The sequence below is a fragment of the Micropterus dolomieu genome, linkage group LG20, assembly GCF_021292245.1.
Source record: "Micropterus dolomieu isolate WLL.071019.BEF.003 ecotype Adirondacks linkage group LG20, ASM2129224v1, whole genome shotgun sequence".
Taxonomy (NCBI): Eukaryota; Metazoa; Chordata; class Actinopteri; order Centrarchiformes; family Centrarchidae; genus Micropterus; species Micropterus dolomieu.
Genome location: NC_060169.1, coordinates 5227448 through 5242215, shown reverse-complemented (window position 1 = coordinate 5242215; position 14768 = coordinate 5227448). Strand labels below are relative to the sequence as shown.

General features: G+C 41.2%; 1 protein-coding gene across 1 annotated transcript in view; it reads right to left on the bottom strand.

The window, feature by feature from the left end:
- nav2a (neuron navigator 2a) overlaps positions 1-14768 on the bottom strand; it is a 110105-nt gene that overhangs the window by 32868 nt on the left and 62469 nt on the right. Inside the window, exon 11 of the mRNA XM_046031909.1 lies at positions 14287-14409. Coding sequence (XP_045887865.1) covers positions 14287-14409 — 123 coding nt within the window. The remainder of the gene's footprint in view (positions 1-14286; positions 14410-14768) is intronic.

Below are 14768 nucleotides of genomic sequence, written 5' to 3'. Positions count from 1 at the left end.
TTTCACTCAGGAGCAAAAATCAGCCTTTAAACTTGAAAGAAATAACGACTTGACATTTATCGTGATAATTACTGATATCGAATGATATTAAATGTTTTTATCGTGATAACATTTTTGGCCATATCGCCCAGCCCTAGTTAGACGGTGGCCCCTTTGGAACAATTTTTATTCCTCTTTCAAGAGACAGACACTAGATTTACTCAGCAGACAGACTGAAGACACAGCAGTGAGGTGTGATGCTTTTTATACCATGAACACAACTCTTTAGAGACAAATATGTTTTCTGGAGCTGCAGTGAGATTTTCGTTTTTGCTAATTAAGTGTAATATTTAAAAGTTGGTCCTTTTTTCTTGTTTCATATTTGCTGTTAAGTATAGATATGTACACATGTACACAATATACGTACTGTGTGCAAGTGCGGTTGTTTAAGAGTGCTTGTGGTTATGTAAACAGACCTTATGTGTCAATATGTAAAAGAATTATGTGCACTATACAAGGACAGGAAGTATGAAGTTCTCTGTATACTTGTATTTCTGATAAATGTATGACTTCGTATGAAAAGAAAAAAAAAGTCATCTATTAGCTGCAGTGTTAAACGGAAATAAAAGTTTAAACAAATGATGGATCCGGCATCTCTGACTGCCTGGTGATTCCCTTCCTTTATTCTCCATTTAAACTGGCTTCAGCTTGGGTACGCACACACATGCACACAAACAGGCTGAATGGGGTTGTCTATCATATGAACAAAGGCTTGTCGGAGAAGTGACATCATGGTGTGTGTGTGTGTCTGCGAGTTGTTCAAACAGACCCATCTGAACAGAGCAAACACGGCAGGAGTTAATGCAGGATATTTGTAAATATGTGTGTGTGTGTGTGTGTGTGTGTGTGTGTGTGTGTGTTGAAAGTCTGTGGGGGGCAGGAAGCCTGGCCAGTTGGCAAACATCACTCTGAAAGGACCAGTGGGAGGCTGATGGTGATGGCCAGTGCAGGGTTGGCTGCACCAGACACACACACACACACAAACAACAGAGCTGGGGTTGACACACTAATTTTTTTTTAACAGTCATCAGGAGTCTGTTCAGTTAAGACTAATGATACATAAAAACATGTCTAGAAAGTCTTGTATGACAACACCCACATACAATTATCGCTAATGACACACACACACACAAACACTGTGTCAACACACAGGGATTAAAAGGAGTTACACAGTCTCACACCTTAGTTTATAAAATGCCCATCATAATTTCTCAGAGCCCAAGATGAAGTCTTAAATGCAATTGTGCAAATGTAACAGCAGTCCAAACCAAAAAACGATATTTAGTGATAAAATGATAAAAAAACAGAAGAAAGCAACAAATCCTCACATTTGATTTTTGCTTGATAAATGACAAACAAGTAATTGATGGTGGGTTAGGAGAAATCACAACTAGTACCAATATGATACCCGTTTTACTTGATTCTGACCTGTATTTTAACTGAACACGATTAACCAAACTCAAGAAAGATCATTGTTAAATTATGTGGTAACACACACAGCCAAAAAAGGACTTTGCCTAAATAAAATAAATGTCTAAGAGATAAGAGACAAGAAAGATAAGAGTCCAAGCTACTTGACAGTTGTTGATCATTTGCATTTCACATTTCACTCTGTAATAAAAAAAATAGTGCTGAAATTCGATACACATTGCTACATATGAGCTCCCATTCATCAGTCATCTGTCAAGTCGGACTTTCAGAGGTCCTGAATGTTTCCCACCAGCACATGAACACAACATCATAATTATGGCTTAAAAAACTAAACAAAAACAGCCAAGGTCCTTGGCAGATTTCAAGCCAAATACATCAGCTGCTTTTTGAGCAACCTTGCTAAAAACCTGAGAAACAGAGACAGGGGGGACAGCACAACTTCTCTCTGGATTTACAAGCAGAATAAATCAAACCGCAGCAGAGCGGAGACACAGTTTCAGAGTTGAAAGCGTCCATGGAGAAGACGAGCTTAGAGGTGCTGAGAGATTTAGAGTGACCACAACCGTTTCAACTCGTCCATATAGCCACAGGGGAAAGTCCCACACACACACACACACACACACACACACACACACACACACAACGGAACAGAACAAAAATAAAGATATGTGACCGGCATGAAGAAACAAACCCACAAAGATCTCAATGTCTCCTGAACACGGGCTATACCGAAGTCATCATTAGGCTACTAGACAGACAAAGCTTCCTTGACACATTTGTGTGCACACTTATATATCTACATATATATACACACACACGCACGCATGCATCTACCTGGTCAGGGTGCCTGGGTTGCCGTGGGAACCAGAGTGCTGAGGGAAAATGCCAAGCTGGACAGAGAGCCTCATGACTTCATGCCGCTGAGAGAGTTCACACAGCCAACTAGCTCTCCCACTCCCTCTCCGTCTGCCTCTCTCTCTAAGCTTTCTCAATGTCTCTCGCCCTCTCTCTCACCCTGGCAGTGTTCCTAGATCGAGCTCCTTTGTCGCTTGCTGCACTGATGCTTCATCCCTCAGGCACTGTTTGTCTCTCTCTGGAGTAACTGAGAGAGAAACTGGTGGGGAGAAGAAGGAAGGACCTGCCCTGCTGCTGGTAACATGAGCCTCCCCCCCGGGACTGTTAACCACTTCACTGCTGCAGCCTCACCACTAATAGAGCACAGTAAGACACACACAAACACACCCCGAGCCCTAAATAAGCCACTTCAGCCCAACAAGAATCAAACGGCAACACAAGTCAAAGCCACATGATCACAGACAGACTCTCTGTAACTGAAGGACAATCCTCATCCCACTGTTGCTTTCCTGTGGGTTTCCCAGCTATGGTTTATATGTATGTGTGTCTGTGTGTATAAGACTGCAATTTCCCAGACAGATCCACCCTCACTAGCTGACAAGCCAGTGCTAATTAGAGATCAGGCCAAGCGGCATGGCCCAGCCCACAGCCTCCAGCTGGCAAAGCAACCCACCAGTTAACAACCACTGAGCCCTTCTCGGCCAATCACAGGAGACGTAGAGCTTAACTGCGGGCTGCCCCCGGGAGGAAGTGGTGCCAAAGGCAGACAAGGCCTACAACTAATAGGTCGTCACGCTGAGGCGAAGCATCTTACCCTTCAGCTTAAAGGGTCAGTTTACCTAAATCACAAAAAACATATTTTCTTACTAATCTCTTGCAGTATTTAGCCAAATAGATTGTAATGGGATCTTGTTTCTAGTGCTCACAGCAATGAAAAATTAATTGATTTTACTGAACTGTGAACTGACCCTTTAAATCAGCTGGAGTGTGCAGCTAAAGCTTTGTGAGCAAGCTTCTCATTCACCAGGATGACATAAGACTTCATTCTCTCACTTGCTAAACAGGCTAAAGGTCTGTAAACCAGTCAGAGAGGACAGTAGTGGAGAAGGAAAAGTGACCCAAATCATGACATTCCAGAAAGGAACCTCGCCTCTCGCCAGGTCTCTTTAGAAAGCTTTCTGCTCTCCCAAAGGGGTCAGAGTTCAGAGGCCAAACCTCCAAAGCTTCCTTAAAGAGAAGAGCAGTGTGGGGGAGGCAAGGGTACCAATGAAATAAAAAAGGCTGCCTTATGGGTCAGCCAATAGGAGTGTCTGGAAGTGTCCTGAGAAAAAGGCTGTGGTTGTGTTTGTTTAACTTTTCTTGTGTGCGTCCCTTGGGACCGTGGTCAGTCAGTGAGTTGGTTGGCCCTGCAATACTGTAACCCCCCTCCTGACAAACCCCATCCGACTCTGGCACATGAACACAGGATCTGTGCCGCAGAAATATACACACAGACATGCGGCCACAACAGAGCTGTGAAGCAGAAGTAAGGGGATTTCCTGTGTTTGAGGGGCGACTACTGGTCCTCACGCTGCAGCTGGAGCATTTAACCCCAAATCTCTGTCTCTGTCCACACAGACAGACAGACAGACAGACAGGAGGAGTAAGAGGGGAGGACTTTGACAGACTGTCTGTCTGACTTACCGTCCTTAAGGTTGGGGACAGCATTAGGACAAAGGAGTTGGTGTCGTGACTTTATCCCCAACATATCAGCACCTTCAGAGACATGCAAAATACTTTATTTCTATCAGGAAATATGATTTGCATCAGGCACACCTAGGAAAACAGGTTTTTCCTCATGAGCCATAACATAACATGTTTTGATACAAGTGCCAATACAAAACCTGATTTTCGGTCCCAATATCAAATAAAGCCTTTTTGATGCCTTACTTAGAGGAATCCAAATTTGTTCCTATGCAAAACCCTACTGACAAAAGGAAACTAAAATTCAAATATTGTCTTAACATAAACAGCTGCACAAGAAATGTTCCTAAATGGAAAGTCTAAAATTACTGAAGTTTGAAATAAATCAGGAACTTTATGATTAAACAATGTGTAAACAACACTGGGAATCTGACCAAACCTGTATTGACAGTTTTGGTTATTAGACAATTTTTGATACTCAGTGGTGGGGGACACATCTCAGTCAGAACCAACAAAGCATCGAGGTTAAATATCCAGTCCATTGTCATCATATTGTGTTATTATTTCATAGAATTGTGTTGTCAGAATTAATGATTGTAAGCAAATTGTGTAATTTAGGGGGTCGCAATGGTGTAGGCGCAGTGGATAAGCCACATACCTTAGATGTGAGAGACCCGAGTTCAGTTCCCACTGCGACACATGCAACAAAGTGTCCCTGAGCAAAACACTTAATCCCTAGTTGCTCCAGAGGCACGCAACCTTTGATATATATAGCAATTACATGACGAAACAGAAAAATAAAACAGCAGATGTTTTCCTAGGTACCGGAAAGTTGATTTACCAGTTAAGATTTCACAGAAATGTTAAGATGGCTCAGATCAGTATCTGTAACTTGCAGCTGCTCTTTGCGTTAGTGTTCAGAAAAATATATGTTTATGAAGGTATATGAGTAGAGGCAAGTTCTAGATCTGAGGTATGAGATAATTGCCTGTACTGGATTGATTAAGTGTAATATTATATGTAGCCAAAATATTAATATTTAAAGGTTATTTTTAATCAAAAGACTGCAGCTGTATGATTTTGTGGAAAAGTAACAATAGTCTTAACTACATGGGCATAGTGTGAGAGTAAAGGAGGCAGTGAGGGGGCCGATGGGACGGGACCTTGCACATTCCAGCCCGGAGTCCAGGAGCCATGTGGTACGAAAATGACACAGCTGTCCCCTGCACTGACAAGAAATGACAGGACTGGACCGGACAGCGCACTCAGGAATGTGTCTCTCCCTCTCGTGTCTGGTCCCATTGTCTCCTTGGGAAAACATTTGCTATCTACACTCAGAGAATTTATCAAAGCATTTAGGTCCCTCTGGCTGCCTCGCTTTCACACAAATTTCCGTTCCGTTCTGTTCGTTCTCTGTTTGATGTGTAAACATATACTCACATAGATTCGACAGACTGACCCGGATCCACAGTAAAAAAAAAAAAACACCAAAACTCTTCACACATGTGACATGCATCACTGAACACAGGCACACGACTCCACCATGCTGCATTCAGTCATGCAACAAAAAGCAAAATTTAAAAGACTACTGGGACAACCGTGAAATTTCTCACGTGCAAACACACTACTTAAACACACGGCATTAAAAACAACAATATTGTCGCCTCAATGCTAGAATGAAACACAAGGCTATAACTCCTGCCTCTACACCTGTGGTCTAGAAAAGGTTCATGGGATCCCTGGAGGCCAAATAATAAAATATGACCCTCATCTTATTAGGGGTGCAGCTGCAACATAAATGCAAACTTTGCCCAGAATCTGTCCTTTTTTATGCTCATCTGGTTTGAAACTTCATTATAAGTGTCTCCAAATGAGACCCACTTTAAGGAAATAAAACATTTTCAGGAGTTTCCTCTCTTAACATTGATCATCTAGTTTTTGTTTTTTTACCACTCTGCTCTCTGTTCTGTTTTTCCACAGATGCCATCAGTTGCTTCTCCATATGAACTTAATTTTTAGTCACACAGAGCAAAAATGTGCATCAAAGAAAAATTATTGTTTGTGCAGAAAAGCAGTATTTCAAAATGTAGACAACTTGTCAATATCATGAATGTCATGACTGCATGTTTATTTATATGGTATAGAAGTACAGAAACAAAAACATACACTGATTTCCAGAAACAGAAACTTTGGATTGGTTACTAAAAGTGCGGACCAAAAACATAGTGCAAACCCACAAACCTTTAATATAAAAAAAGATACCAAATACGTTTATGAAATGTGTTTAAATGTCTTAGTTATAAATATGCCATTCAGCATAAACATCAAAAAACTTCAACAATACAGATACAGAAAATAGATGTGGTAATGTCAATGTTTCCAACCATAAAGCTACTTAAGGTGAAATAAAATGGTAAAATATTGAGTTAAAGAGTTAAATCTGAAATTAAAATGAAATGTTGCCATGTGAATGATACCATTTGGGGCTTCCTGGTCAAAATCTTAACAATATGTTACATTTCAAGAGTCCATGACATGAAACCTCTTGCACGCAGACTTTTGTCCCCAAGCCTTTCCTACAGCTTACACGGTGAAACACGGATAATCAACTTTATCCAGTTACTTTAAAGCTGCAACCTGCACGAACCTGCTGACTCCCCGACTTCCCACCCGCACCCAACCTCATGGAAAACATCAGGGGCGGTATGGAGGATTAACACTTACCCTGTGCCGAATGCTCCACAAACCACTCACTGTAGATTAATTAAAATCCAACATGTTCTGTTTCTGTTCTGTTTCCTCCTGGTGGCCTGGTTCAGATTCCAGACTGGACCAAAGACATGAGACCGAGCCTCTGACCTCTGTATTTCCCTTAACAGCTGGCTCAGTGGCTAGTTCGGTTGACTGAGGCTCATATACTTTGCAATCAAGATGTCCTGGTTTTGAATATGGCCCGCTTGTTGAATATCAAGCTTGTTTCTCTCTGTGTGTGATCATTACTACATCTCAATGCTTTCAGCTGGACAACAAAGCAAATAAACTAGACAAAAACAGATAAACTGTTAAATAAAGAAGTGCTGTGGATGTTAGAGCTGCAATGTTTGACGTAACAAAGAGAATGTGTGGGAGAAACCCCTTAGTTACCTGAGTTTGAACCCCACCCTCTTCAGTGTGTGGTGTGAGTGTGTGTTTCCCAGGGCGAGGCAGGTGTGCTGTTAAAAGCCCACAGGAACAGAAAATGGTCTGCCAATACAGTATCCATGGCAACTGAACCATCATTTCTCTTAGGATTATCTCTGTTTCTCTCTTCTCATAACCAGTCTTTATTTTTCCGCATCGATTATTTCCTCTCCATTATCCATCTCAAGATGCTCTACCCTAATTAATGCCACCTCCTCCCACATGCATGTGGAAAGAAAATGTCTTCTATATGTAGATGCACTGACAAAAAAAACAAGCTTACCAAGTAAATTTACAACTGTCAGAAATGTTTTAGCTGTGATTATTTTGCAAACTGTTTCCAAGCAAGCAAACTAGCTTGGTCGCTCAGTCGCTAATGGACCAATAATATGAAACAGTTTATTTAAAAGGCATATTTTTACCATCGACTCAGGTCTCATAACTATTTGCAAACTATTCCTCTTATGTGGAACTGACAGACACTCTGACAGAGGAGGGCTGGGAAAATTGATGATGCAAGATACAATTGCTTAATCCATTTTGAACTTTACCAAACAAAAAATTGTCAATAGTGCACATTTGTGAGAGCTGCCCCTTTAGGCCGAATGCCCAGTAAAAAAATGTTAAAATAGAAAAATGATACTGCTTGCTTAGAGAAAACTGAAAGTTGTTTTGTCTTTAAAACAGGTTGAAATAATCCCACAGCAAAGGTAATATTTCCTTCGCTTTCGAAAAAAAGTAAATAAGACCAGAACGACTGGATGTTTTTGCAATGTAGGTGGAAGAGCGTTCTTCTGCAGCAGCTGGGGTATGTGGGTGTGTGGTAGCATCATTAACTTGGTAAAATTATCTGCCCTTACATCTTGTATTCAAACAGCAACAGATTGTGGGTCAGACTCAGACTGCTCAGCGTGCCCCAGAACGCCTCGCTGGACTGGCTTCATTACACACACACACACACACACACACACACACACGCGTACCACTGGGACGCAGCAGAACGCCGCTTTCAGTATGAGCATGGCTGGGAGGCATTTATGGTATTTAGTATTCTAGGAGAGTCAAAGAATGAGTGAGAGTCTAGATATCTGTGGAATAGGGTTTGGTTGCATAAAGTGTATTGTTAGTAGAAGTGAGTGTGTAAGTGCAGAAGATAAGGGGAGAGCAGACAAAGGAAAGGTGTGGCTGTTACATATCTCAGACCAAATGCTTAACACGTTCTCCACTAAGTGAATGTGAGGTTGATCAATTTTGCCTTTTAAACTGTTCTTGAAAGGACCAAATCTCAAGGAATATTGCGTCAGTTTGGTATGTCTGAAAGACGTCACTACAATTATTTAAACCACAGACAGCACATTTTTAACTCCAGTTAAGAATGGAGTTTATTTTAAGTTTGAGAAGCCTGAGAAGTTTCTTACTATCCTCTTTCACCTGTGAATGCCCATGATTTTCTGATGCTCATCTGATACAAAAGGAATGGGACTGATCGCGTTGGCCGCCATGTTGGAAGCTCTCAGTTTAATGGTGTTGGGTTATCATGTTCTGTTATCAACATGGTGACCACGTTTTGGGCTGTAAGACAAGTTCAACATGGCCAGCATGCAAAGAAATAAAACAATATACATCTACTGGCCTTTCAACCCAGAAAAACAGTAGAACCTGTGTGTGTATGTTTGTGATAAAAACACAGCCCAAGAATGGGTGAACTTGCTTATAAAGGTTTAAAAACCTAAAAACTTTGTGTATTCTGCTGTAAGAAGCAAAGTAACCTGTCTTCACAAAATACATAGTTTCGCCAACCTTATTGTAGTTTTAATGTTTCATAACGGAAAATTATAGGGAGAAATATTCATGCAAACTCCACTGACAACCACCGATGGTTTATATGTGTTCATCATTTACTCTGGTGCCACTACAGGGTTAATATTGGAGGGAAGTCCGTAAACAGCAGCTGTGATCAGCAGTGATAGATTGATGTTGTCTGCAAGCAGGACCAACAAGTACAAGAAGGTTTGGGGGGTAACAACGCAAATGAAGCTTTGTCTGTGATTATCATACAAATAGACTCCTGGTTCTATGGGGAACAAGCTCGCAGGCTCATGAAACGACTGGAACAGAGGGAGGGGAGAAGACTGATCAAGTGATTATTATTACAGTGAGAGCCTGGAGGCTAAACACAACATTCACTCTGCTGAACCAGGGGAGCAGGTGTAGGTGGGGTTACAGGGGACAGACAGAGAGACAGACAGACAGGTAGAGGGTGAAACAGGTGGAGTGCCAGGTGTTGTTGGTAGCTGAGGAAAAGGGTTGATAAAAGAGGGGGAACCTCTCTCTTCCTCTACCTGAGGCCTACAGGGAACCTGATCAAGTTCAGACAGGAGAGATAACATACTGGGGCTTGGGGCATGTGCGTGTTCCTGTAATGTGTGTGTGTATCACATGCTCTAAACAACTTGAAGTTCTGTTACAGGTGGGATTAAAACCCCTCTTGGGAGAAACTGAAACACAACAAGGATGCTTCTAACAAATACACACACCTACAGGTATCATGTACAGACAATTAGCCATCATCAGATCATTTGAAGTATTATCAACATCATAACGTCATGTAGTTAGTCCACGTAATGGGGGCAGACAAAATAATTTGAACACAAATCATAATAGTGTAAAACACTTCACTTTGAAGTAGTGGGTCATCTATAGTTAGCCTACACACCAGTTACATGTGTTAATAACTATTGCTGAAATAATTACTTTTGGTATTTTACAGTCTGTGACGGACTGGCGACTTGTCCAGGGTGTACCCCACCTTTCGCCCAAGGCCCCCCCGCGAGAGTAAACATAATTCATTCAAATTATCTGCATTGAAGCTTTGCTTTATCATGAGACTAATATACAATAGACAAGAGCAAAAATAACAACAACAAAAAAAAAACAAAACATGCCAACCATGACACTGTCTAAAAAACTAAGTTTGTGACCGGCTGTGCTGCTCTGTTGCCAATTGTACAGACAGAAAACAGCACTACATCATAAATTGCTAGAAGATGCGTTTTGTTTCAGATACAGGTAAGAAGATAAAATACAATGCAGGAAGTCCAGTTTGAGTAATAGATCCATGAGTTTCAGTTTATCAGATGACAAAAGACTGCACAATGGTTTATAATAAGAGAAGGGATTTTACAACAATCACAGTAGAATTACTCAATTCACAGTACAAAGTAATTATCAGGAATAAGGGCTTTTTTGCCAAAGTATTATTGAAATAAATTAGGAGGTTGGGTTTATATATGCAGTGTGACTAGTTTTTAAATGCTTTGAACCACAAATGCAAGGCATGGCATGTTTATTCAGGTTTATTTGTACAGTACCTTTGAAACACCAAAGTAATCCAAAGTACTTTACAAAAGGTATTGAATCTACAATAAAAAGACAATCAGAAGGACAATGAAAGACATTAGAATGAGTGACAGATGTTTAAGTGTTTTAGCAGGCATCAGATGATGGAAAGTGTATCCGTCAGTGGAACAAGAGTGTCATGCTGTTTATATTGTAAGAAGCATCACATGATGCCAGTAGAATAGCAGCTGCAAGGGTTAACAAAAAACACATTCCCTTATCTCTGGTGGTTATTTCAGCGTTTGTCCACTGTTCCTCTTTGGCTGTGTGTCTGTCTTGGGCATACACTTATTTCTCCTTTAATTTGTGTACATACACCTTGGGTGTCTCATAGTTTCTTTAAAACTACTCATGTCAAGGTGTTTATTGTCAAACCTCTTAATAATGTGGCAAATTTGCCTCTACCTGACAAGAACCATTGTTGTAACAGTGACTGTACTTGTATAACTAGTTCTTGTGAGGCATTCACAGGGTTTGTTCCATCACCTTGAGTTGCTGTGTTCACAAAAGATAAGTTTTTCAGTCCCAAATGTTGACAAAACCAAATGAAGAAATAAATGAAAAGCAGCCATTAGCAGTTTCTCAAAGAGGAGAATGAACCTTGAGCCTACCAGGACTAAATATGTACAAACAGCAGCAAGAAGAATGTAGAGAAAGGGAAAAAAGACCATTTGCACATATGTGAAAAACATTACCAAGATCTTTTATCGTCGTGCAACCTCATTATTCAGATTTATATAATTTGTCATTTGAAACCATATGTCATCAGCCTTCAACTGAGTGGTTTATGTGATGTTCTCCTCTCTGTGTCACATTCTCATTTGGAAAAGAGAAATTATATCTTCAACGCCACAGCAAGGGGGGGGGGGATTCCCCTCTAGCACTCACTGCTACAGTGGTTTCACACCACAGAGACCTCTCCTTTGTCTGCTTTAACAAAGAGAATTCAAATCAGAAGGCAGACTGTTATAGATTGCTTCCTCTTTCTCCTACTGCCAAGATAAATTACAGGGATAAGCATGCTAACGCACTCACATACACACAGAGTTTCTAGTCTCTGTTGTCTCTGCCTATTTACTCAGCCTCACAGGTCCTGTTGTCCCATGACTCAGTGTTAGCTTCCACCCACTGCTTTACATACATTTGACAGTTGGTAAAACTAGTTTTTGTACTCCCAACAGAGGGTGCAGATCAGCAGCATAGTTTCAGCTGTGACATCAGTCACAAACTCTGCTGATAAGATGAAATGTGCTTTAATTGGTTTCTTTATCTTTATCTGAAAAAGCCGTTCAATGCTGTGTTTTTGTAGTTGCATCCTTTATGCTCCTCATTAGTGAGGTTTGGTTGGATGTGGAGGGTTTTAGTGCAAAATCTTAACAGTTTTTGGAAAGTTCCTAACTGTGAACCTCAGTCCTTTGAAGCTCATGAACTCTTCGTCCAGGGGTCACAGGGTTTTTGCCCCAATGCCACGGTGACACCCAACACCTTTCCCCACCCCCACTTCCCCACCAGCCTTGAGAGGCATGGCTGCACCCCAGAGGATGTAAAAAAATAAAAAATAAAAAAAATAGAGAAAAGAAGAAGATGGCATTTAAACTATAAACTATGGTATGTTTATAAATGGAGCACACACCCAGTGCACAAATACGGACCACACACAACTCTGAGCTCAGAACTTCAATTGTGACACTCACAAACCACAAAATGTTGGAAACACATGCAGAGAAAAGGTGCTCACCCTGTTCCACCTGCCCAAAATGCACCATTAACCCCCAACTCATGTATTAAATTAGCTTATCTTTTACAACAGATAATCAGTCACCCTTGTTTACCCACCAGCCCTACTGGCTTCCGTTTGTTATGCTAATGAATTTTATCTGCCGCTTCCCTACTTCTCCTAATTAATTCCAAACTGAAAGCACTAAGAACATTTATCAGACATTCCTTTGGGGTGGGGTGGGGTTGAGAGGAGGGGAGTCACCTCGTCCCCTCTTAATGTTAAAACTCTCTCCTTGCCCTTCTCTCTAATCTTATGAAAGCAATAATGAAGCAGTCTTAAGATCATGAAAGGAGAAATGGGAAGCTTCTGGAGCAACATAACATCTGCCTACTTGGTCAATTAAATCTCACAGAAAAACATGAAAGCACCATATTCAAACGGAAAATAAGAGAAATCCCCCAACTTTTATCATTTAATTGCTTTCCAGTTTCTTCTACTTGCCACAGTCTCTAATCAAAACAAGCGAGAGGAAAATGAAAGGTGAGAGGATAGAAGAAAGGTGAGGAGAGGGACAGTTTGTGTTAAGCCCTACCTAAGGGCTGGGGGAGTTTAATGAGAAAGACTGAGTGAGTGTGAGTGTGTGTGTGTGTGTGTGTGTATGCAGGCCAAAAGGCAGTGAGAGGGTAGAGGTCAAAAGTCTGGAAGACAGGAAATTAGCCACACCTGAGGATTTACAGAAAAAGCTGCTTGAAGCACTTGAGACTACTAGAAGACACACCAGCACGTCCATCTGTGTAACACTTCAGTTGATGACTCAAATAATTATAAAGCTTTCATTTCAAATTTCAAATATTGCTATTCCTAAAGCATCAGAAACTGGTACATTATGTTTTTAATAAAATATATTGTTGAGCAGAGCCTTGGTCTCACACACTTTACTCCTCATTCATTTATTCCTCCAACCATCTCCAGATATTCCACAGTCCATCTTCATATTAAGCTTATTCCCTCCCCCCATACTCGCTCTTTCTTTCTACCCCCCATCCATCTCTTGCAACATGGTGGGGCTCTGCTTGGCCTTCATCCATTTCCGTCTGTCAATTAGCCAGGAACCAAATCCCTCTCCATCTCTGAGACAGGACAAAGAACCCAGCATCACAGCGTATCACTCACGCGGACACCAGGCGCTCTGGAAAGTCCCACAAATACACAAATACATGCCAATATCTCCTAATAATACCAACAGAAATGAATGTGTCTCAATGCTACTCTCTAACACGTCACAAGTGTGGCGTGTTGCAGAAATCTCAGTTGCATCACATACTGTGTGGTTGTACAAGTCTGAGCAAAACCTGCGCAATATCATTCTGTGAAATAGAGATACAACTATTTTTTTATTAAGACATTAAGCAATAGACAGGATATGATGGTGTTTCAGCTGTTCTTCTACACCAGCTGTTCTAGATATTGTATTTTAGCTTCTGGTTATGTGCAAAGCTTTACGCCTCAAGACCAGCTTTACCTTCTACACTCATAAAACATGCGATTTTAAACCATTTCTCAATTATACCCACGACTATTTCAACCAAGGCTAATGTATTATCTATTTCAACTCCCAGGAAATTAGACAATGTACCTACTCTGCACCTTAAGTGCAATGAAAGAAGCAGGAAACAGACTAGAAGCATTATAATCACAAGACATGTCTACAAACTTACGGGCTAACCATATTTACTGTTTATGCCCAAACTCCCACAACTGAACAAGCATATCAAGTTCAGTCTTGAAATTCACCGAACATCTGACTTGACTTAAACACTTTCTCTCCTAATGGAGCACAGGTCATCCACAACTCCTCTCCATTGCCCCCGTCCTGGGCTTTCCTCTCCAACTCCATCCAAGTGTAACTGGACTGGATACTTTCAAAGTGTAAGAAAATAAGAGGGTGGAATTTCCTCTTTAAGGGACTTTAGACTTACCTGTCAGCATCTCCCTGTCCAGAGGACGTGTTTCTGTGGAGATTCTCTCGGACGGCGGCCATGCTATCGGGCATGCGGTTCAGACGCCGTGTGTACAGACCCAAACCTCCGTCAGTCATATAGCTGCAAAACACAACAAAGCACATTAGATTTAGTCACCATAAAGCACTTCTAAGATGCGCAATTAAAGGGCTCAGCGAGGATGATTTGAAGTTGAGCAGTACCACACTTTGTCTAAGAGTTTGGCTAGAGTTAACACACGGTTCTTCTTCTCAGAGCTGCTTTTGTTGTGTACAGAGCAGGAGGAACCCACATCCATCTAACTTTCCGGCCGAGGCAAAGCTCTCATCAATCAGAGCCAAACAGTTGGCAATGAGCTCCCACACAAACACTGAAGAGAACAAACTATAGCAAGTTTGTCTAGCTGACACATATCTCTCATGTGGCCAGTGGTAAACAACAGCAGTCTGTAAAAGAAGTGG